General features: G+C 40.3%; 1 protein-coding gene across 1 annotated transcript in view; it reads right to left on the bottom strand.

Annotated features, from left to right (window-relative positions):
• The window catches only part of HSD17B4 (hydroxysteroid 17-beta dehydrogenase 4), an 86,554-nt gene that overhangs the window by 12,510 nt on the left and 49,218 nt on the right, over positions 1-24,826 (bottom strand). Inside the window, exons 15-22 of the mRNA XM_026507818.4 lie at positions 23,594-23,665; positions 21,580-21,683; positions 18,474-18,539; positions 10,518-10,587; positions 9,811-9,917; positions 8,646-8,732; positions 5,752-5,838; positions 4,627-4,765 (exon numbers count right to left, since the gene is read on the bottom strand). Of these exons, the coding sequence (XP_026363603.2) occupies positions 4,627-4,765; positions 5,752-5,838; positions 8,646-8,732; positions 9,811-9,917; positions 10,518-10,587; positions 18,474-18,539; positions 21,580-21,683; positions 23,594-23,665 (732 nt within the window). The remainder of the gene's footprint in view (positions 1-4,626; positions 4,766-5,751; positions 5,839-8,645; positions 8,733-9,810; positions 9,918-10,517; positions 10,588-18,473; positions 18,540-21,579; positions 21,684-23,593; positions 23,666-24,826) is intronic.

Below are 24,826 nucleotides of genomic sequence, written 5' to 3'. Positions count from 1 at the left end.
TGCTAAGGTAAGCACAAGCACCTGGCTTATCACCTGCTCCCTAAACCCATCTCCTTGCCCATGTGTTTCACACATCTGGCAATGGACTCAACATCCCCAGCCCCAAGGACTCCAACCTTGCCATTAGTTTGGACCCCGTCTTGTTCCTCTTGTTTTTCAGACATCATCAGTAGCCAAGGTGGTCAACTCTTCTTAACAATTATCCAGAGAGGCCCTCCTCTCTCCATTCTTGCCATGACCTCAACTTAGGTCTTCCTTCCCTTTCGTCTGCAACACAACAAAACTTGTTTCTTCAACCTTTGTATTCAAACATTCCTGCACACTGCCTCTAAGAGTTATTCCTGCCTATCTTTTCATATTTGTAATGTGCAACCTAGCAGAGAACTTAGCACATAGTAAGCATTCAATTATTATTTGAATGAACCAATCCTCCTGTTGTGTGAAAGCCGACAGTACCTTTTCCATGTCTCTTATCAATTCTGTTCAGGATTACTTATAGATACAAATAGGTTCCTTATTTTGGACTCCTTCGGGCCAAGTGGGTTTTAGAATTCAGAATTTTTCAGATTTCAGGAAGAAAATACGGTGCATGAAACCTGTATTACAGAGCATGGAGGAGCTCCAAGGATGCAACTCTCCATAAACAAATATAGGATTGCTGTACTCAACTCATTCACACGGGGGGACAGACAGGGACAGTCATTGCCATCATTTAAGTTCCAGCCAGGCTCTGTCGTCAATGAGTTAGGAGGGAAAGAAAACAAAAAACCTTTCCACTTTAAGACTTTCTGGTTTCTGGAGTCGCTGAAAGCAGCAGCTGTGTTTTAATTTTCAGGCTACTCTTTGGGCCACATAAAGCCTCTGATTCTTTACCTTCTTTACGCCTTCCTGCCATCTTTCATTTCCTCTGAATTTTAACAGTTGCTCAGAACAACAGAACGGGATCCGAAGGGTTTACCAGAACAACTTTTGGCTGGCTTTAGAAATTAACAGTAATAAATATTGCAAGCCACATTGCATACTTGTAAAAGGCTTCGGTGGTGTCACACTGTTCCTGATGTTTCACCCATATTAAATAGAAAATATCCACACAACACACTATTGTTCTAAAAAAAGGGAAAGGCACTAATTTCAGCGCTTTTTTAAAAAAAGCAGACATATGATTCCATCTAAGACGATGCATCCTACATGGCTTTTAGCATTCAATCAACATACGTGGAAAGAGGCTACTGTGTTACAGACTGTACCAGAAGCTAGTAATAAAAAATTAATCTGCGACTCTTTCTCAGGCTGAAACCCAAGGTCAAATGGGAGGAGATATACGATTATAAATGATCCCAACACAGTAAGAGAACTGTTCAAAGGAAATTCAGAGATTTATTTCTCCAGCTGATGCCCATCTGCACCTCTGCAACCTAATCAAAGAATCCCGAGGAAAGTAAAAAGCCAAAGGATAACCTTCCTTCAAAAGGGTAAAATACCTGAAGCCACAGCATCTTTGAAAAAGGTGTTCAAACAGGGCAAGGCTTTCAGTGACATTTTAGAGTAATGAAAAGACAGAGATAACAAGACCACATGTCCTTGATATTATTATATTATTACATATTATATAATATTATTTTTACATTATTATATAGTAACTGTATATTATACATTATATAACATAATATTAATGGTGAAATAAGAAAAATGGGCTTCTAGATTTCTATCTACGTGAAGAAGCACTCTGTGTGGATCATAACGGTTTTAATAACTCTAAAACAATATTTTGTAAACAAAACATTGTCTCCAGAGGCAGAATAAGAAGGGACAGCGAGTCTTCCAAGCTTCTTAGCCAGATCCAGGGCCTGCATCTCTCTGTTATGTGCTCTCAGTCCGTGAGAAAGGAAAGCACAGGCTCTCCAGCCTCTCTCCAGTCATCTCCCAGCGAGGCAGAGGCCACACTGGCCTTTGCCCTCCTGCTGCTGGATGACCCTGCAGGACAGGCTTCAGAGGGGCCTAACCTCAAAGGCACAGCTACGACTCCTCCTCCACAGCCCAAACCAACCCTGACGCAGCACTGACACCAGAACTCACCTAATTCTCCCTAGATTGACACTATTTTGGTTTTAAAAGGCACTCTGTGGGGCGCGTGGCTGGTGCAGTCAGTTAAGCATGGGACTCTTGGTTTCAGCGCAGGTCATGACCTCAGGGTCATGAGATCAAGCCCCATGTGGGGCTCTGTGCTCAGCAGGGAGTGTGCTTGGGACTCTCTGTCTCCCTCTGCCCTCCCCCCAACTCTAAAATAAATAAATCTTTAAAAAATTTAAAAAAAACAAAACAATTCTCCTTACCCTCCTCACCCCCAAACACACAAGCTGCCCCAGAGATGTGGTGGTGGTGGTGGGGTCTGGATGGCATGGCAGGGGATGAGGGGAAGACGGGCATAGTCCAAGATCTGTGGGTTAGAATGCACCTCTTAGGCCACTAAGCCCAAACCGCTTGGTTTTGAGACTTGTGCAGTCAGTCACCTGTGCAACTCCAGGGACACCCAAGTCCAGCCAAGGTGAACGGAGGAGCTTCAGCCTACCCTCTGTAACCAGTTCCGGTCTGCTGAGACGTGAACCAGGCTGTGACAACAAAGAGCAATTTACAATACAAAATATTTGGGGGCTTCTGGGTGACTCGGTTCATTGAGCGCCTGACTCTTGATTTTAGCTCAGGTTATGACCTCAGGGTCCTGGGATCAAGCCCCACTTCTGGCTCCCACTGCTTGAGGATTTCTCTCTCTTCCCGCTGCCCCTCCTCCAGCGTGTGTGCGTGAGCTCTCTCTCTCAAATAAATAAATCCATAAAATATAAAATATTTGGTATTGAAGTGTTAAACATTTTTAAAACTGATCGTGAAAAAAAAAATGCTGTATAGTCCCTAAATCAAAGCATTCAATCCTCAATTTCATGTCATTAAGCTGCCAAGACGAAAAAGATGCCAACATGGAATCATTCTCTGAGATACCGTAAGCCAAGAGGCCAGCCACGGTGACTGAGCTCAGCGACACAAAGCCTGGGAGAAAACAACAGCCTGAAGTGAAAACAGCTACAACACAGCCGAGAGTCAGGTCAGTAACAGACAGGCAGGTGACCAAAGGGCACGGTGAACCCTTTCAGAGAAAGCTTTCAGATCCCACACAACGATGAGCTTTAATAACCAAGACCCTAGAGAAGAGATGGTAAGACAAGCAAAAGCCACAAGACATTATCTATAATACGTAGTTATTAACAAGATATTGATATTCCCATTTCTCCAGTGGAAATGTCAGGAAAAACCCTTCTCCTAAGTTAATTAAAGGTCACTTGTAAAGGGAAGCACATTTTCTAATACTGCCTACAAGGCAAGCGTCACCAAGACAAGAGGGAAAATCTGAGTGAGCTACCAACACTAAACTGAAGGAAAGTACCCTGTTTGCCACCAGTGAATCACAGGCACACTGTGCCAATCCCTACAGTGCTCTGCTCTGCCACCTGTGAGACACCTGGTTCCAGCACCTTCTCTCTTACAGAGCTCATTCCTCTCCTCTACCGGTATCTTCAAAAAGCCTGTGCTTTTATTTGTCACTCAACTTCCAATATACATTCATTCCTAGGGAAAAAGCTGAATTTCACCACGGGAAGACAGAAAGACAAATGGAAGGACAGAAAGAATAAAGAAAGGCACATGATAACACCTGCACACACAGTCTTAATCTATGAAATTCTTCAGAAAAAAATCTTAGACACTTTGAAATTAGGGGGACTACCTACCTATTAACATTTCTGCCTTTCCCCCCCTTTTGAGTTAACTTCCTAGACGCACAGTCTCTCCAGAAGAATGAACATCAAAATGGGAACTGTGGGTAATGTAATTAGACTGATCACTATCTTCTTCTTTGCATCTTTATATATCCAGTCATAGGTCATCAACATACGCTGCTTCACAAAAACCGTGACTGTCGTATTACGAAGAAGGTTGTTAATATTGATCTAAAATTAGTTTAACAAAACTTCAAAAACGTTTTTCTAGGAAAAGTAACAAACAGAAGACTATTTCAAAAAGTTTCGGGTGATTCAGAGATGTATTTTAATTTTCTGCTCTCAGTGAGCGTTTCATACCAGTCTTTAACTGTAGTGAGGAATAAAACACACAGATTTCCAAGGCACTCCAACAGGCGGTCTTAAATAGCAATCTGATAATTAAGGTGATAATCAAAATCATTAATATTTTCACATGAAGAAAACAATTTTGAAAGTGTCAAAATACCATGACCTAAAACGATTTCATCTGACCTGATGAATTTGCTTTCTGTGTAAGGGGCATTTAAAGCTTAAAGCAGCATATAACTAACATGACTGTTTGAAAGTACTCATTTCAGGTATTACAATGAAATCTCTGAAAGAGGTGTTTTCATTTTAATGGACTCTTTTATTTACATCTCTGAAAGACACAAGTCTGAGTACCCTGAAATCTGATATTTTCCATGAAAGGGTACGTAGGTAGGTAGGTAGGGTTGACCCACCTTCAAAGAAACGGGCTTTAATGATATGAAGGGTACTGCATCTCCATTTACTGAGAGTTACCTGAGAATAGCTTAAAGGCAGGGATACGACTTACTCCACTTGGCTGCAGTGTGTCCACCTTTAGTGATATGCCACTGAAATACGGCATTTACTTTCTTTGCCACCTCATGCCCGATATCCTTAAGGCGGCGACCTATCTCCTCAAATACCAGGGTACTCTGGAGCTCCCCACCCTAGTAAAAGGAAAAAATTTAACTTGAAAAGTTTTGTAAGAATGACTCGAGGGGAAAAAGGATTACAAAACGTACGTGCAATAAAGTAATTTTTTAAAAATCTGTGTAAGAATAAGGCAACCTCATTCTTTTACACCAGGCTCCTGTAACACTCTCCTTATGTTTATTCATGTCACCCAGGACCTCAGTCTTAGTAAGAGGATTTTTACTTTTATGAGCATTCAGAAATAATATTTTAAAGTACAGCAGGAGCTAGACAACCTAGGTCCTAACTAACTGGAGCAGGAAGATACTAGACAAATCAATCAACCTCTCTGGTCTCGTTTCTTTCTTTGTAAAATGGGATTAAGTTATGTGAAGCCCACATCTCCTTGTAGCTCTAACACTTCTCAAGTTTTTGATCTTAGATTCTTCTTAAGGGATCTTAATTTTCAGGCCTTTATGGGATGATGGAGCTTACAACAGACAATTAAAGATCATGGGTCTGAGAATCTCAACAGTACAAAGTTACTATTCTGAAGACCGAGAATATAAACATTTACATTAAAAGCCTCACATTCACAGAGAATAACAGAAATGTTTTAATAAATAATACATGCTATTGATTTTATATTTGCATACACAGCTTTACACAAATCTTAAATCAAGCAAAGGCACAGTATATTTGACTTTTTCCTCTATTTTTCTCCAAAATATTGTTAGCTTAAGATTTCTCATTAAACAACTAATTCAGTTACTCTAAAACTAGAAAATTAATTATTTTCTCTTGAGAGGCACCCCAGTATCTCCCTTAAAAAAAGTTAAAGAAATTCCTAAATTATCAAAATATTCCTTTTACTTGAAGCAGTTAGGGAAAACGTCCTTCCAGAATTAAGAATCTTTTATAGCTCTTAATTTTCTAAAGCAGCCAGAACATTCTAAAAGTAATCTTAACTGAAACTCATCAATCAGGAAATGACTTGGCTACCAGTTTTTCTATAACCCACCTCAGAGGGTGTCTTTGCTGAAATCTCAGATGTTGGCAGGAGATCGACATACGCATTTGAAATGACAATGTCTCCAGTTTCTTGGACCTTAAAAGAGATGTAGGACAGGGAAAAAAAACCAATTCACTCTAATAATTCCAATAAAAACACAATACTGTTGTAAAACAGTATACAGTCACTACAAGAAAACGACAGTTTTTCCTCGTAAGAAAAAAATAAGAACCCAAATTAAATCAAGTTTATAGATTAAATGTCAAGACGAATAAACACAAAGGCTTGCTGTTTTAATATAACTGTTATTAACCCTAACTGTAGAATCAACAGGTGCCCTTTTAAAAAATACCTGTAACCAGATCCCATCTCCAAAAATTCTAATTTAAATGACCTGGGGTGGATCCTTGGCATTGGTATTTGGGGAGATTTTTTTTTTTTTTTTAAAGATTTTATTTATTTATTTGACAGAGATAGAGACAGCCAGCGAGAGAGGGAACACAAGCAGGGGGAGTGGGAGAGGAAAAAGCAGGCTCATAGCGGAGGAGCCTGATGTGGGGCTCGATCCCAGAACATCGGGATCACGCCCTGAGCCGAAGGCAGACGCCCAACCGCTGTGCCACCCAGGCGCCCCGGAGATTATTTTTTAAACATAAGTGTGTCTGATGGGGAGCCAGGGTGAGAATTGTTGAATTCTTAGAAACAGTACCAGGCACGACAGAGTATCCATGAGGTACTGATGCTCAAAGCACATCTGTTCTATTCAGAGAATAAAATCTGCTAGAACAGACCGCAGTGATCTTTTTAAGGTAATAATTCTAGTTCTTCTCTCAAATAGGAAGGGTACATAGCATAAACTAAATGCTTAAATAGACTTTCATCAAAATACTCATGAAAGGAACTCAAATTCTAATCCCTAATCCTTCATCTAACATTATTACAATAGCTACTCTTTCATAAAATTATGGTATTGCTACAAATGGGCAGGATCGGGCCTAAAAATTAGGGCAGCATTTATTAAAAATGATTTTTAACAACTGAGATCATTCTCCCTTGACCACTCGCCATCGTACTTCAGAAAAAAGATCTTTCAAACAATTTGCTCATTTTATTTCTAATTATATACAGTGCAAGGCATGGAAAGAGACAATTTATGAACAAAATACACTTTAGTAAATTACTTTCTTGTAACCAAGCCAAGCATGTCATTTTGGAACATTAGTTTAAAATGTTTCTTAAAATACAACATGAAGGAAGGAGGGAAGAAAGGAAAGAAGAATTCCTATATATATAACTAATAGGAAAGAATACTTCTAATCACGGGAGGGGGGGAGAGGCAAATACAGTGAAAAGAAAGGAAGATATGCTTAGAATTTATCAAAATGGCAAGAAGGTACTCTAGACATTAAATTATTTCTCAGCCCTTTAAGTCTGTATCCATGGAGATTACTTCTATGCTGTTCATTACTGCAACTGAGGAAAATAAAAACCTGTAATGTGGTCATGGACCTGACCGCTTGTAGATTTCATCTTACTAAAAAAATAAAACTTACTCAAAATAATTAGAAAATAGGAAGGCTCTGGAAGAGGTGGCACAAATACTAACTGCAAGAGGATTTCAGAGACAGGCCATATGTGAGTCCGTGGGGGGCAGGAAAAGGGGAGTGAGTCGTCAGGGGCTGCCTCTAAGGGCAAGAGAGAGCTTGAAAGGAAGCCGAGGAGACAGGAGGCCACGGGAAAGGAAGGGTACACACAAATTAAGCAGGAGAGTGACACTGCAAGCCGCAGGAATTAATGAGGAGTAAGACAGCCACAGAAAGCACAGTTCTGCAAAGTTATTTCTTGATGAAAGAAACTGTGATAACAGTAAGAAGAGCGAGGGCTCTGGGATTGAGGCTTTGAGCCGGGAAGACCAGGGTGTGTACCCCAGTTTGCCCACTTTCTGTGTGACCGTGAGAAAGTATTTAAGAGCCCTGAACCTAGATTTTCTTCTATTGAACGGAGAGTTCTTGGGCATATTAGAGATGGCATTTAATAGCTACTATTATTATTCATGGTGGTGTCTACACTGGTCAACACACACCACCCGATTTTTAACAAGTACAAAATGATCGGGCCAAAATAGTACCAGCCTGGTCAACCACGTTCACGAAAATTATCTTGAAAAATCTTACAAATAAAGAGATGATTGCACGTCCTTTTAGTATTTTACCGGAACACTGCTATTAGCTTCACCCAAACATTACTTAGCTCTTCAGGGAGACATACTTATTTTCTGTCTTGTCACCTACTCTTAAATAGGCCCAACCTCTGTGACACAAGGTGTGAACTTCTGGATTTTGGTGTGATCAAGATCACATGACTTCCAGCCAGTAGAAAACACAACCGTAAAGGGTATGGTTTTACTGTTCTATAGGATGTTAATTAGTTCTGCCTCTATTGCAGCAAGATTATTTGAGAGCGGGTGCTGCTGGACCACATAAACATTGTTGCTCTAACTTTATCATCTCGCCAGCTCCCCCATGAAGCAATTACACAGAGTTCTGTCATACTTGCATTTTATATCTGTGTGAGAGCCATGCCTTTAATCTCCTGAAGATTATAGTTTGACAACGACTTGACTGACTGGCTGAGCCAAAAAGACAGGGTTGGTTGGGTTTTCCCAACAGCTGTGCCACTCCTACATACGGGCACCGATTCAGTAAAAAGTAAAACAAAATAAAAAAGAAGGTACAGAGGCATCTTATTTTCAATTAAAAGGTACCGCTGATTTAAAAAACACCTTCTAGGTTTTCCATCATACCCACAGCACTCACCCAAAGAACGCTGTAGGGTGGACCAGGGTTACAGGGTGTGGCGAAGCAGGTAACAAAACAAGGAACCCCCACCTGCATGACTCATACCTTGGTTTGGAAATGGATTCGATTTCCTTCCTTCCACATCTCAGTCTGTAGAGTTTGTCCTGGATACACTGGCTTTGAAAAACGAGCCTTTAAAAGAAATGAGTTTGGGGGTTACACATGTTTTAAAATGAAACCTTCCTACTTGTGGGGAAAGAAGTTCAGATGGACGTCAGTGAACATAAAAGGAAGAAAAGAGAGGTTTAAATACATTTACATTCATAAGGGAACACAAACAGCAGTATGATAAAATCAGACACTGGAGAGAGTTCGCATAAGCTAGTTTATCTTTCAAAATAAGGAGCCCATAAATAGTCTTTAATCTTGACAAATCAAGAAACAGAAGTATCATCATGTTAAGGAGCCCCCAGAACAAAGGAAAAGACGCAGCTCAAAGTGGGACCAAGCATGTCTGGGGACCAAGAGCTGGGTGGCATGCAGGACAAAATAATGCCACTTCTTAGCTCATCGTCTTCTATACCACTGTACTTGCTCTGTGCACACAGGATCACATAATAATACAGGTAATTGTAATAAAATGAAAAGCATGACAATCATCAATCTTATCACAGGCAACACATCAGAAAATGCATTTTCACTGCTGCATGGAGCACAAAGCGACAGAAACTTCTGGAGCTACGTGACATCGTCTTAAACTTTGTCTTCAGTGTCTGTCTTTGCACGTACGCCTCCGCAAAGGCCCCGTGTGCAGAGATGGGGGGGGTTTTGTAATTTACAAGGGATGAAAACATGAAAATCTGTAAGCGGCCATCATGCTGACACTGGTGGACGTTTATGAGAGTTCCAACCGCAGCCACTTGACACTTTTAATTAAGTTGGGGCAAACTACAACAGTGAAAAAAACATTTTTTTAAGGTAAATCTCAAGTTTCTGTTAATGCGTATATGCTGACATGTGTGTACTCCTGAGTCATTTATGAAACAATCCAATTAATCTGAAGTTATAACTGCATACAATATCCTTCACGGTGCAAGCGTAAGAGGTATTTACAGCTACAAGGGAACACGTGCTGACTGCCACGTCAGTGCAATAAGAGAAATGTACATTGCTTCAGTACAGTACCATATTAAATGAAGTCACTAAAACTCCTTTTCTTCTCTAAAAATAAAAAAAGGAACGTTCAAATTATGCAATAATATACATATACCTTAATTGCCTTGAATCTCGACACATCATTATCTGCAAACTGCTGTAAAACATGCCTGGCAGAAAATCCAAATGTACATAATCCATGTAATATGGGCCTGTCGAAACCTAAAAAAAAGAGAATTTGGTTAGACACAGGCACATTTCCTGTTTAAAAACCAAGGATAATTAATTCAGGATTTCAAATGGCACTCGGATGAATTATATCATCTATTTTAAGAAACGTGGAAAATAGTTTGTAAAAAATACTTCCGTGGTGAAAACTATGAAATACACAAACAGAGAAGAAACAAGAAAGGCGTGCATGTTAGAGATGTGGGAACACAAAGAATTGCTCTGTGTAGCTGGGGCTGTAACCATGAAATCCTCCATATTGATTTCAGTATCAGACCATCCCTTCCCTCACCTCTCAGTCCCTTGCTCTCTCTTCCAACGTCCTTGCCCTTCAAGATAACTCAGACACCCACCCACAAGGTCCGATCAAAACCCTGCACTAGCTTTCATCCTCCACAATCTGAATTATGAACTCCAAGCACACCATCCTCTGAACACTATCTCTGCCCTTCCCAATCCTTAGCATGAATGTGTTAGGAGAGGGCTATTTTTAAAATATGACTCAAACTAGCTCTCCTAAGTAGCAGTGTCTCTCAGTGTTACTTAGGTGACCGAACTAGCAGTTTTCATTGGTACCTATTGTAAGCAACTCACCTGCGAAACCAGCGAGGTTAGGATCAATGTGTAAGGGATTCCAGTCACCACTGAGGCGGTACAAAGCAGACTGTGGAGAAGATTTATAGAAGTAACTAGCTATTCTCAGTAACTTGTTTCTGAGAACACATTAAAAGAAAAACAGGCTATATGGTCAGTTATTACATAAGAAACATATTCTAATTGAAGCTCTGATTTAAAAAATTAAAAAAATAACTATTTCTAATACAGAAAGATGAGCTGTACATCAAATGCTTTTTGTAACACCTGCCACTTTTGGGAAGGAGGAAACCCATCAGATAATAGGAAGGGGAGCCATGAACTACATCTGGATAAGGAGCAAGTCACGGAAATGAATGTGTCAATCTACTCTTACTAAAACACGATGAAGATAAGGTAAATATTTACAGCCTCTTCTAACCAAGCAAAATTTAGGCCAACTTTACTAACAGGGTACTTTGAACTGAAGCCTGTAAACCAATACTAGACACATAAACGTCAGAGACTACCACCAACTTTCAGTCCCCTGGTACCCTAAATCCTGAGCACAACCTCATCCTGCAAGAAAACAGGTTGCCAGGGAGATGAAATTTCTGCTTAGCCCAAATTTTCCTGTCACTTCTTTACTTCAATGAAGCAGGATGGGCAGAAAGATACAGAAAACATAGGGGAAAAGTTGCCATAGCTCCCAGCATTTAACTTATCATTCAAACTAGACAGTACTTTGCAGTACTGACAGGGAGAGACTCCCCAAACAGCCAATACTAAGTATTCCCTGTATCTGTATTTAACTCTGACCTCCCTGGGATCTGCCTCAGTACTTCTGTCCTTTCTCAACAGTTGCTACGTCAGGCTTTCCAAGACCACTGAAATGCTGCGTAAAGACTCATCGTGTCAGCATATCTGACTTTCTTCATCACTGGGATCTTATTATTTTTAATTATTGATTATTCCTTTTTATTTTTATTTTTTTTTTAAGATTTTATTTATTTATTTGACAGAGACAGCCAGTGAGAGAGGGAACGCAAGCAGGGGGAGTGGGAGAGGAAGAAGCAGGCTCCCAGCAGAGAAGCCTGATGTGGGGCTCAATCCCAGAACGCTGGGATCATACCGTGAGCCAAAGGCAGACGCTTAACGACTGCACCACCCAGGCGCCCCTGATTATTCCTTTTTAATACATTTTTTTCTAACAAACATTTTCCATAATGCATAGGAAAATGCCATTTCTTTTTAAATATGCTTTGTACAATTTTAATAAGCTCTTTCTCTTCCCCATCACCCCATATAATAGTCCTATAAATGATTCATTCTCTCAATTACTCAACATTGTTCCCTTTATATGGCCTTCTAAAAATAACTAGATACAAATCAACAATTATCGTACAGTGGTGACTTGTAAGATTCTGTGTACTATGTCAGAGGATTAAGTGATCATTTTTAAAAATGATTTTTTTAAATCACTTTGCAAACAGTAAAACGTTGGCAAATATACATGACCGTGTTGCATACAAATGAAAACAAAGATACATTCCAGAGCCCGAAGGGGAAGTTGTCAAACATGATGCACCCGGGTTCAGATCCAGCTCTGCCATTAATGGGCAAGTTTCCTTGTCACCCTGAGCCTCGATTTCCTCATTCAAAAAACCAAGGGGTTAATACATCTTTTACAAAGCATTATCCTTGATAAATATTTATACCTCAATAAATGTGAGCTATTATTATTATTTTAAAAGGTATTAGCAACAGCGTGTGGCCTGAAAGAAAGCCAGGCTCAAAGTAGGTGAGTAAATGCTTTATTTGTTGTCTTACTGAGGACTCTGGCCTGGGAAACATTCTTTCACACTGCTCTGAAGAACTATCCCGAAGCTTGTTAGCTACAGGGGATTATATATACAAAAGGGGAAGGGGGAACACATGCTAGCAAGCATTTCTCCAAATACTTGCATGTTACAAGGTATAATTTTTTACAAATGTAAAAATTAAGGTTTTCTGATTTCCACACAGACACTAGAAGACCCTGGGGTCATCTTAATATGTGATGTTTCTATCTATCTGACTGCTAAAAAATTCTTCTTGCATGTCTCAGTTTAACAGTTTTCTGGTTCCTTCTTTTTGATTTCTCTTTGAGGTCCCTTGAGACGGTCACAGGAGGCTGACACCCGTCACCGACGGCAGTGTTAGTGCACAAGTATATGACAACTAAGTTTTAAGGTTAGTACCAGTATTCTTACCCTGCAGATATCATTCCTATAAATGAAAAACAACCAATTCTCCTAAAGAAATCCTATTAAAGGAATATGAACATTTTTCTATTCTTTCAATGACAATATTGCCTCTGACAGACGGCAGAGAAAGCAAAGACAGAACAGAGCCATCACGAGATATGATTAAAGTCAAGGGATTGGATGTTTAACTAAATTCAATCATAAATGCAAAATAACCGTTTTCCAAATAATAAGGAACACCGTCAAGGCTTACTTTCTGAGTATTCTTTTTTTTTTTTTTAAGATTTTTTTATTTACTTATGTGACAGAGAGACAGCCAGCGAGAGAGGGAACACAGCAGGGGAATGGGAGAGAGGAAGCAGGCTCCCAGCGGAGGAGCCCGATGTGGGACTCGATCCCAGAACGCCGGGATCACGCCCTGAGCCAAAGGCAGACGCTTAACGACTACGCTACCCAGGCGCCCCATACTTTCTGAGTATTCTGACCGACATTCATATTTCAGTATTCAGAAGGAAAGCTAAAATCTTGTTTTTTGTTTTGTCTCTGTCTAGATACAAAAATCACTAAAACTCACAAACTTACCCGTATACACACAACTAAGAAAAACAGCTATAAATTGCCTTACTTGTGTATCATGTGTGAGTGGGACGATCTTTGACCTATCAGTAAATTTGTTCTTGATTTTATTTTTAAAAACTGTATCACGAAGTTAAACTGAATGCTAAATCAAAAGGCTCAGAAATGTGTACTTGCCAGATCCTCACATGCTCCAAAAAAGCATCCAGATCAACACGGAGAACAAATAAAACTGCACAGACGCCAAGCCTACAGACAGTGTAACCGGAGACGGAGAACACCGCGAACTTCACTTCACTATAAGCAGAAAAATAAGCACTGATTTCTAGCGGAGCTGGTATTCCTGGTATTCAGAAGGTATTCTGAGCACCCTCTCAAAGCCACTGGAGAGAGCAGCAGGGGTAAGAAGGGAGCGCAGAAGAGTGTGGAAGAGAGGAGAAGAAAAGAAAGAAAAATCACTTCCAGAAAGTTCCCCTTAAGGAAAAAGGAAAGTACTGAAGAGAATCCTGAAAGATGAGAGCACTGACTACAAAGAAAAGAATGAGAAGTCTATAGGCCTCCAAGTGGCAGTCCAGAAAGGCAACATTTCTGGGGGAGAAGAGGATAAAACAAAGAAGTCCCCTTTCAAGACTGGATTATGTAGGAAAAAAGCAGCAAGACAGGAAATTTAAGATAAAGAGAACTAAAAAAAATGATTTTAATAAAACAGCTCCCGACAATGTCCCACTCCAAAAATCCACCTCTTAAAGAAAACAAACTTTGCCACATTGACAGAAGTGGGCAATCCTGAATTCTTTAACGAGATGACCTTGTAAACCATCACAAACTACCAATCTTACCCACAAACTGCAAACAGTAAGCAGCCTCCTATCTGTGGAAAGCTACTATAAGACTAAAAGAGGAAGTAAGAACCAAAACATTATAATAAATGAAATTTCCCCAAACAAAACAACGACCAAATGGAAGAAAACTATAACACAACCCTCAAGCATGTGGGAATATGAAACAAACACCATGAATCTAAAACTCAAAAACTAAGAACATCATATGGACGAAAAACATGAAGGAATGAAATAAGATAGACCTGAACTCAGGAAAGAAAGGGATGGGGGGAAATTCTGTTAGTAATGAAGACCAAATTATAAGATGCCTAGGGGCTCCTGGGTGGCTCAGTCAGTTAAGCATCCGACTCTTGGTTTCAGCTCAGGTCATGATCTCAGGGTTGTGAGTTCAAGCCCCATGTGGGGCTCTGCACTCAGTGGGGAGACTGCTTGAGATTCTCTCTCTCCCTCTGACTCTGCTCCCCCAAATAAATAAAATCTTTTAAAAAAATTGAAATATGCCTAGAGTAAACATATTCAGATCAAAATTTAATAAGGGACATAAAAGAAAGGGAGGGAAAGAACCAAGAGAACAGAAATGAGACCAAGAAAGAAGTAAAAAACCAGAGACAAAGTGGCTAAAAGAAGACAGAAAAAGATCCAACACACATAAAATGAAGTACTTAAAGAAGAAAAACAAAATAATGAATGAGAACTACTATTTAAAATTATAAGCCTAGAAAACTGGCGGAAAAGAAAAGAAGATGTAAATATACCTATTAAAAAGGCTTACCAGTGGCATGGGGAAACTGACCAGGAATAGGCAACACTGAGACAGAGCCCAGTAGAACTATTAGGCTTTAAAGATAAAGAAAAATAGGGGCTCCTGGATGGCTCGATCAGTTGAGCGTCCGACTCTTGATTTCAGGTCATGATCTCGGGGTCATGAGATAGAGCCCTACATCAAGCTCTGCGCTGAGTGTGGAGCCTGCTTGGAATTCTCTCTCCCTCTCCCTCTGCCCTCCCCCACTGCCCACATACTCATTTGCTCGCTGGCTCTCAAAAAAAAAAAAAAAAAAAAGATAAAGAAAAATATCCTAAGGGCTTCAAGGATAAAGACCAAGTAACTTAGAGAAGGATAATTAGCTGGCATCAAAATTCTCAAAAGCCATATACAAAAGCAAGGCAATGATGGAACACCGTTTTTGAGAAACTCAAGACTTCATATCCAAGCAAGCTGTTCTTCAAGCATCTAGAGTATAGAAGAACAGTTTTACATAAACAGGAACCACAGGAAGACTGTACACATGAGCCCTTCTCGGGGAACCTACCACAGGAGGAGCTTTATCCAACATGAAGGTGGCAGGGCAACACTTAGCAAAAGGACTGATAGAATCATTCGCAAATATAAGACTCAAACAAAGATGGGGATGAGAGCAAAGGAATACATACATGTTAAATGTCCTGAAAAAGTAAAATTAATGCAGCTCAAAAAAATGGGAATAGGGAGAAGAGAGACAAGAAAATAAAACAGGCTCTTTAACACATAGAAACACATAGAAAACAAAAGACGATAAAAACTGGAAAACCACAGAGTAAAAAGCAATCAGATGAGGTACGAAGGGCATATAAAAAGGTGTGTACCAAAGAAAAGGTTTATGACTTCCACTTCTGGCCATGACGGAGTACCGTTCTACTGTCAAAAACTAGGAAAAAGACAAATTTTACGTGACAGAGGGAGGCCTTGTTCTTCGACATTGCAAAGAGTGAGCAGTTTTGTGTTTCTTAACAGAAGAGACACAAACGAGAGATCACAGCTCTTTGCCGGACAACACTTTCCAGACTGCCGGGCAAAAAGGGAGAGCCGAACAGAGCAAAACAATCTCAACGAGTTAAAGAGCTAAAGATCGGAGCTGTGGGAAACTGTGTGGCTGGAATGTGACTGCAACAGAGAGGGGGAAGCTACACAGAAGAGAGCTCCAGAAATCTAAACAGAGTTCAGGGTCCCCTTGAAGGCCATAGAAAAAGGCCCCGGAAGATGAGCCATCACGTGAAGAAAGAGCCCTTGCGGAGTTTAGAGGCACTCTGGGCAGAAGTCAGCACAAAGACCCTAAACTTATGAAAGATGCCGTCTTGGACCTGCTAGCCCGGCCCAGCCACCATCAGAGAACAGCTACGTGAGTAAAGGCAGAAGGAACACCCAGGCAACACGCAGCATAGTAAAAAACAAACAAAAAAGGTACTACTTTATAATACACCTGGTAATTCAATAAAAAATATTTTAATGGATGCTATAACCAATATACCCAAGACTAACTTTATTTAATAACAATAGTAGCTCCTGTTAGAATAAGTGGTATAAAATATGTATCTGGGGAAACTAGATATTTGTTTTCATTCTCCCCAACCGTAAAGCCTGACATCTAATATCGATTTATTCTTCAGCCTTTCTAGATTACCAAGGATGCACATTCTACCTATTATTTATGAAAAACTACAAAGGACACCTGTAATGTCATACCAGTTGGAAGATGAAGAAATCCTCCTACAGACATGATAAACAGCCTATCCCAGAAGTGATACGAGTAGAGCTAAAAGTTACCAAAAAGTTACTGATTCAATGTAAACACCTGGCATGGAGCAATGGCATCATCTCTCCCTTACTTCCACTTCTCCTTCCGGGTCCGCCCATCCACAACCATCTCCCACTACTGTCTCATGGGGTCGCTCCCATTCTCCCCCCCGGTACAGCATCACGTTCTCCTTCTCTCTTACAGTTAGCTCTCGTTGCTTCTTATCCCCTTGCCCGGCCAAACCGCAAGCCCTACGTCTCTGGTACAGAGAGAAGAGCTACACAGCACATTAGCTCAGCTGAGTGCCAGCTTTCCTACCAGAGCCTTCCGAACATCACTCCCTAATGAACATCCCTTCTCGGAAAGTCTACAGCACTTAGCATGGATTCAAAGCCCACGTTGAATCATTCAGTGCTTGGAACGGGTGCCCTAGTTATCCCGACATTTACATCCTGAGTCTCCAAGTGTCCTTTCATCTCCTTGACCATAGATCACATTTCTTCCACTTGGTCTGTAGCTCCTACAAAACCGATTCAGTTTAAAACAGCCCTAACTCCCTTGAAGTTTATGCAAAGTTTTATGAAAAATGGTTTCTGAAGAAATAGAATGTGGCTTTCATCGTATTCTCAAATGACCGTAGGAGACAAAATGCTCTGTCAAATGATGGGTGCCCGTTATTTAGACAAAAAAATATTTGTTAACTTAAAAACTGCCCTTCATCACCCAGCAAGAGAGTCAACTCTGCTGAAGACTAATGAAAAGTTCTACTTCTCTGAAGAAGAGTTCAAGGAAAAAAATTCTCTCGACTTAGTGTGTGTAGAAATTCAAGCCTTGGAAACTATTCAGCTTTTCTTATCTATGGCAGATACCTTTTATTATTTCAGTACCCCAAGAATAATACAGCAGCACTGCCGGGTTTTCTGAACCATGAAACCACCAAACCTTTTCTGTTCTTTCAGTGCCTTACTAAAATTAATGTCATTATGAGGCTTTAATTGAACATAAATATGGGTGCATTCTTAAAAAATGGGTAAGAAACAGGGATGGGGAAAACAGTGAAAGGCAAAAACTAATCTCAGGGGAAAAAAAGTGTTGTTCTTTCCGTCACCTGATTCCATAGAGCAGAAAAAAATACAATTACATATGTACCAATCTTAATTCTTTCTGGCTCATGAAATTAGATTTCTATTTGCCAGCAAACATAAATCCTGCACAAGTTCTCGTATCAAGCATACCAAAGTTAGCATCAAAAACCACATAAACTTATAAATAACTGGCTGTCCTGACTGATGTTCCCTCCCAAAGTACCATCAGAGCTTATATATTCTGTTCTGTATCTGCGTGCTTAGTCCTCTGACTCACACAAACAAAATGGCCTTTCTCATCTTTATGGTTACCTTTTGTTTCCGAAATCAATCTTCGCATGCTCACAGAATCTGTCTACTGATAGGGCATTCTATCTCCTGCATCGGGAAACAAATTATTTATGCCAAACAAAAGAGACTAAACCACCTACCCTTCCTAAGATGGTTTATTTTGCCTGTCCACTACAACAGGCCTAAAATAATCTGCTTGCCAGCAACGTAGCTCAATTTTCTTTCCGGAAAGAGAAAAAGGGGACTAAAATTTGCCTTTTAGTTTTTCTTATCCTGCTCGCTAAGGTGTTAGTGAAATTCTTCACTACTGAGCTACGCAGTCTCGGTAAGCACTTGCCAACAAAGCAAACAGGGGCTTTATCACTTTTCAAAAATACAATCTTACCTGATTAAGCGAGGTGGCATCACTACGGACAGCATCGGGAGGTCTATTAGGCACGGGTACAGCTACCTGAAATCAAAAAACATCACGTGTTAAATACTGACACAGTAATAGTCACTCTCTTTACTCAAACTGGGATTTGAGGAACAGCCATGTTCCAATGTAATAAAATCGGCAAGTTAGAGAAAAAGCTTTTAAAAATAATTCCTGCTCAGGAGACAATTTTTTTTTTTTAAGATTTTATTTATTTATTTGACAGAGAGAGAGAGAGAGAGCCAGTGAGAGAGGGAACACAAGCCAGGGGAGTGGGAGAGGAAGAAGCAGGCTCCCAGTGGAGGAGCCCAATGTGGGGCTCAATCCCAGGACTCCAGGACCACACCCTGAGCCTAAGGCAGATGCTTAACGACTGAGCCACCCAGGCGCCCCAGGAGACAACATTAAAAATTTCCTAACTGCTGGCCTCATCTGTATGATGATTTCCCTAAACTAACCGTGTTTAATGAAAGGAATTATACAACCAGATCCGTTCTCTGGGCACAGTGGAGAAAGAGGTGAAGATTGCTTTCCCAGGGCACAAGGTGACAATAACTATAAGAATTAGACAAACAACTCACACCTAAACTGATTTCATCTTTAAATGTACTTTACTAAGGGTGTGGATCTCTCACTTGGCTGAGATTCTTGGATGTGTGGGAGAATGTTCTTCATCAAAACCAGTATTCCCTCCATCATTTTGCCTGTTTCTCCCTCTCTGTTCTCCCGCTCGTACCCCCACTACACACACACTGCTATACTTGAGGTAACCCACATTTCCCAGAGGCTCCTCATTCTTTTTCTTCTCATCTTTTTTCTCTTTGTTCTTGAGACTGATGTAGGTAGGTAGGTAGGTAGATAGACACAGATAGACAAAGAGAGACAGATCGTCAAGCTTTCTGATTCCTTATTCTAACAGTTCAAATCTGTTGAGCACTCTAGAAAATTCTTCCCTTCCTTCACTGTACTTTCAGTTCCAGGACTTCTGTTTGGTTCTGCTACATAATTTCTCTCTATTGATCTTCTCTATCTGAGGAGTCACTGCCATCACACGTGACCTCCTTCAGCATGCTCTCCTCTAGTTCTGTAAACACGTTTAGAATAGCTGCTTGGAAGTCTCTGTCTACAAAGACCTCTCAAAGGCAGTTTCTATTGCCCTTTTTGTTCTGGTTTTCTTTTCATCTCTGGATCATGTACTCCTGTTTCTTGCATGTCTTGTAATTTTTTATTGATGACTGGACATTTTAGATAACCTGTTACAGCAATTCCGGACACTGGCCTCCTTTCCCCTCCGCAGGCTTGTGGTTACTGTTAACCAGTTTATTTGCGCTGCGCCTTGGCTCGACTGCTTCAGCTAAGTCCACGTCCCCCACTGTGAGCCTCAGGCAAGAATGCAGTCACCCTGGGAGCACACGGGTGTTAGCAGGGTTCTCCAGGACTGTCTCTCCCAGATCTCTCTGTTCAACTGTCTGCCTCGTTTGCTATCATCATACCCAACTGTTAGGCTCCACTAATTGTCAGATGATTGCTCTATTACTTTCAACAATGCTGTGGGGCATAAACTGTTCCAAAGTCAAGTCTCTTCGCCGGGCTAGTCTTTGAAGCCAGGCTTTGAGGTTTGCAGTGATCCCATGAGGGCTCTCCTTAGCTCTCTCTCCATGGTTCTCTCCAGTAAACTTCTAATTGAGGGAGCTGTTAGCTTCCTGCTCTCATGGAGCTACCAGCCTCCTCTTGATTGTTTATCACTAACGTAACCTAGTTACTGTGTGCATCCTTACTTTTGAATTTCCAAATACTCTGTTCCATAATGAGTCAGTTTCCTCTGAAGAACTTCATCGATCTCTTATCAGGACAGCCTGCCTTACCCCCTGGGCAAAACCTTTCCTCCACTGCAGTAGGGGGAGGGGTAAGGAGAGGGGCCCACTTAGCCCCAAGTGACATCCTCATTTTACAAGAAGGGGTGTTGGGCAGGGCACGTAGCTACTGGTCTCCTCAGCTTTCCTCTTCCAGCATCAACTCCTCACCCTATGAGCAAGCTGGGGCAAGAGGGAGTGGGTCCCATGTCTTCTCAGCCTGCCAGGGGTGGAGCAGAGCTTCCGCCCTGTGAGTGGGAGCCAGGGAGAGGACAAGAATCCCATAACGCTGCTTCAACCTGAAAGGGAGCTTCAGCAACACAAGCCGGGGGTGGTGGCAGGGTAAGAAAAACCAGTGAGTTACTTCTTCTGGGAAGACAGCGTGGCCCTATTCTGGGAGCTGGGGCACACGGGTCACAGGCCTGGAGTACCTCTTCCACCATGCGGAGCCAGGGGATGAGGCAGAGAGGAGATTCTCACTGTTCTTATCAAGATAAACATCTCCTTGAACAAACATTTCTTCCGTTGCTATATGCCCTTAGGACAATTTCCAGACACTTCAAATGTTTGTCTTCATTTTTACCAGTTACAATACCATGGTTTCACTGGGGAGAGGGTTCCAGAAGCAATTTCTCCACATTGCTTTAAGCACACTTCATTTACTCCAGAATATTTATTATAGTATAATCTTATTACCTCAAACACATCAGAGGTAAAGCCTAGATGAAATCAGTGTCAAATCCAAGTTATACAATATTTTTAGAAAAAAATGTTTTTAGATAGAATTTGAGAACTAAAGAGTACTAGACTTGTCTTACATAAAAGAAGTGCTTATCATTTAATGAATAGAAATTTTATTTTATACAAAGATCACTTGCAAGTGTTAGGTTTTTCTAAAGACTTCTGGGTGCTACAAAATTTATATGAGAAAGTGAAAATACTCCCATAGTTATCTCAGGTACATTATATTTATATCAGCCAGACTTTTCTATATATAACACGTGTTATCTATCAAAATATACACACAGAAACAGCACTTCCAATCCAGGGACATCCTCTGATTCAAAGAAGTGTGAATTACTGAGGATCTACTCTATGAAATTATACATATGGTAATATGTGTAGTTTGCACATATAGTAATATGTGTATTCAAAACGTATATTCAAAATATAGATAGGGACACTTAAATACCCATATATTTTCTTGTAAGGCCAGAGCCTACCTTGGCTTTGTCTGACACCCGTTTTCCACCAATGCCTCCAGAGCCAACAGCGAAAACAGAGAACTGATTGTAGCATATGAGTTCCTCCTCAAAGTAAGAATAGACTGAAAAGCAAATTAAAGAAAAAATAAAGTTACTCTGAAAAGACATGACTGGTTAACAAATATAGGATCAGTGATCCCTTTAAAAGTTTTGAAAACAAAATCCAGTTACTGAAAGATGCCCAAGTTTGGTTTACAAAGCATGATTTTAACTCATTCACTACCAGTCCCTGGAGGGCAGAGTGAAGAGCATCTCTGCAAATCCTCGCTTAAATGTCAAACAGCAGTTTCTCTCACCTCTTCTTAAACCTCCCCAAGTGCCTATCGTATCTCAACTCTCTCCATCTCAAACATTTCCAAAAATCCCACCACGAAATGCAGGTATCCACACTCTCAAACATTCACACATTCTGCCAAAGGACTCAAAAAGAGCCTGGAATATAAAAGAAATAGTGAGAATAAAGGTATAAGCTTCAGGAGGGCAGAATCCTGGGCATTTTCCTCACCATCCTATTCCCAGCAATCAGAATAGTACCTGGGACTGAAAAGGCACCTAATAAATACTTATTAAATTAATGAGTAAATTAATGAATATATGACACGAGTGAGCAAATCAGTGAGTAAATAATGAATGAATGTAGGACAACTGTCCCTCTATCCACTGACTAATTTCCCAAAGAGAGTTTGAGTACTATCTTGTATCTCTAGCTCTAGAAAACTGGAAATATGACTTTGAATGGCAGACTACAGAAAAGTCTAATTACAACAAAAAATAAAGAAGGTCATGGCAATTTGTGTTTAAAGTAAGATTTTTCTCTTCATTACACAGGAAACTGGATATCTCATTTCATATACACTGTCTACAAATTCTAATACATTATTACCCATTCCCAAGCTGTAGTTAAGTCAATGGAGTGGGTCAAAGAGGAAAGAGTCAACATGAAAGCTAAGGTCATGGCAGAACCAAATATGTTACATATTTGGAAGCATGGGGAGAAGAGTAAAAGAAAACTAGGAGAATTGAAGGCAAATGTTGGCCAACTTCAGGAATGATGAGAAAACACAAAAATCTACAACAAAAAAGGGAAGAGGAAGACGAGAAAGAGAGTAAGAGAGAGAACATACGATGAAACTCTATGACCGAAGGCAAACAAGGCAGTAGAATATTCAAGAGCATCAAAAACGTTCTCAGCATATGATTTAGTAAAAACAACACATGTTCCTCAACAGCACAGACAGTAAAACCTTCTATTTATCTAGTTAGAACAAAAATGATGAAGCCTATATTCCAACTATCACAATATTAAACTTTCCACTACAACTTATTTCCAAATTTTTGGACGACAAAGATCTATTTCTTATCTTCTTAAACTCTGGAATAAATGAACTTTAAGCAATGTTTATCTTTAGTCAATGTTAATTACTAGCATTTCAACACATATTAAACTACTGTGACCTTTTTTCCCCCACAGCAAATAAAATGTGGCTACGGTGTTTAAGCCACATTTGAGTTCAACAGGCTTGAATGCGCAACGTTAGGAACCTAACTACCATTTATGAAAATGACTCAGGGGTCAAATACATTCCAAGTTCCAAAGAGCTAACAAAGACAAGAGTGTCTACAGTACAGGCTGATTATTAACCGATGGCTGTTGATGTGTTCCTTCCCACCAAGTCTGTACTCCAGTGAGCTGAGTTCACCACCATGCTCTATATTCCAGCCACACCTCTCATCTCTGTGCTTTGGTCCTATGTTGGAAACGCCCCAGTCTTCCCACCCTACCCCAACCCACTCTTTCTCCCCATCCTCACTTCTTTTCTAAGAACTTCTAAATTTTTAGAATGCTTATCTTGCTTTCTCCCAAACTGGAAGCCGAACACAAACGGACTGATCAGTTTCTAGGATGAAGCATTAAGTTACACACAAGGCCTATCAGTCTAACAATATTATGAGAAGAACAGAAGTGAGTTACCATCCAGAAAAATTACTAAACCGGATCCTTTATCTACGATGTCAGCAATGACTGCTTCACATTTTAAGTTTCCTAAAATGAAAAGCAAAATAAATAAATAAATAGACTCTTCTGAAGACCATCAAGTTATAACATTCAGATAGGAGAGAACGTAACATAATTTCCACCATAAGTTCAGCAAAACTACAAACTTACGCTTTGAAATAATTTTCAATATAATGCTGAATAATTCAACATTAAAAAGAAACAGAATACCTAAGTCACTACATTTGAAACAACAAGTAGCAACATAATAAATATCAAACTTAATACGCAGAAAATCTAGGGACCAGCATATCCCGAACTAGAACATGTGCTAATTCGTGATGGAAAATACAGTGCTGCTGTTGGGTTTCTTGCACTCAATCTAATGTGTTGTTTTTTTTTTTTTTTTACCCCAAGGAGGGGTCACTCAGCCTCTGACAGTACCACCGCAGCTAACCAATGAGCCACCAAGAGACACGGACAATGCTGACCTCAGTCTCCTGATACTTGTGGCCCTATGTCTCATCACCTGCTAGGTCTTAAGGGAAGATCATAAATAGCAGTCATACCTTGGTTTTCTACACTTTAAAGAGGTTCTAAAACATAAGTGTCTCAGACTTTGAATATTCGTATTTACTAGACAATAAACTTTAACACGACTTAAAAAAAAATGTACAGAAGCTACTGAAGAAAAATAATTCATGAGAAACATCTCTTGAGACTAGGAAGGTACAAGAAATTGAGAGAAATATTTTACACACCTTCCTATTCATATCTCTTTTCAGCTGTAACCATTTTTTTAAAGATTTATTTATTTATTTTTGAGAGAGAGTGCGTGAATGCAAAAGCAGGGGAGGGGCAGAGAGAGAGGAAAGGAAATCTCAAGCAGACTCCCCGCTGAGCAGAGAGCCTGACACGGGGATCGATCCCAGGACCCTGAGATCATGACCTGAGCTGAAATCAAGAACTGGATGCTCAACTAACTGAGCCATCCAGGCGCCCCTGTTGTAATCATCTTTGAGTATAAGCCTATCTCTCTCTCTCTTCAGATTTAAAACCCCTAAAGGCAGAAATCTATCTCATACATTTCTGCTTTCCTCATAGCACTAGTTCCCAAGTGAACCCATGTTAGGTCGGTTGCACATACAACACAGAGGGACCCTCTTGGCCTTGGCCACGGGCACCACCACCACACCGAACGCACACGAC

This window comes from Ursus arctos, unplaced genomic scaffold (genome assembly GCF_023065955.2).
Source record: "Ursus arctos isolate Adak ecotype North America unplaced genomic scaffold, UrsArc2.0 scaffold_5, whole genome shotgun sequence".
NCBI lineage: Eukaryota > Metazoa > Chordata > Mammalia > Carnivora > Ursidae > Ursus > Ursus arctos.
Note: the sequence above shows the minus strand (reverse complement) of the source record. Positions and strands in the feature narration are given on the sequence as shown.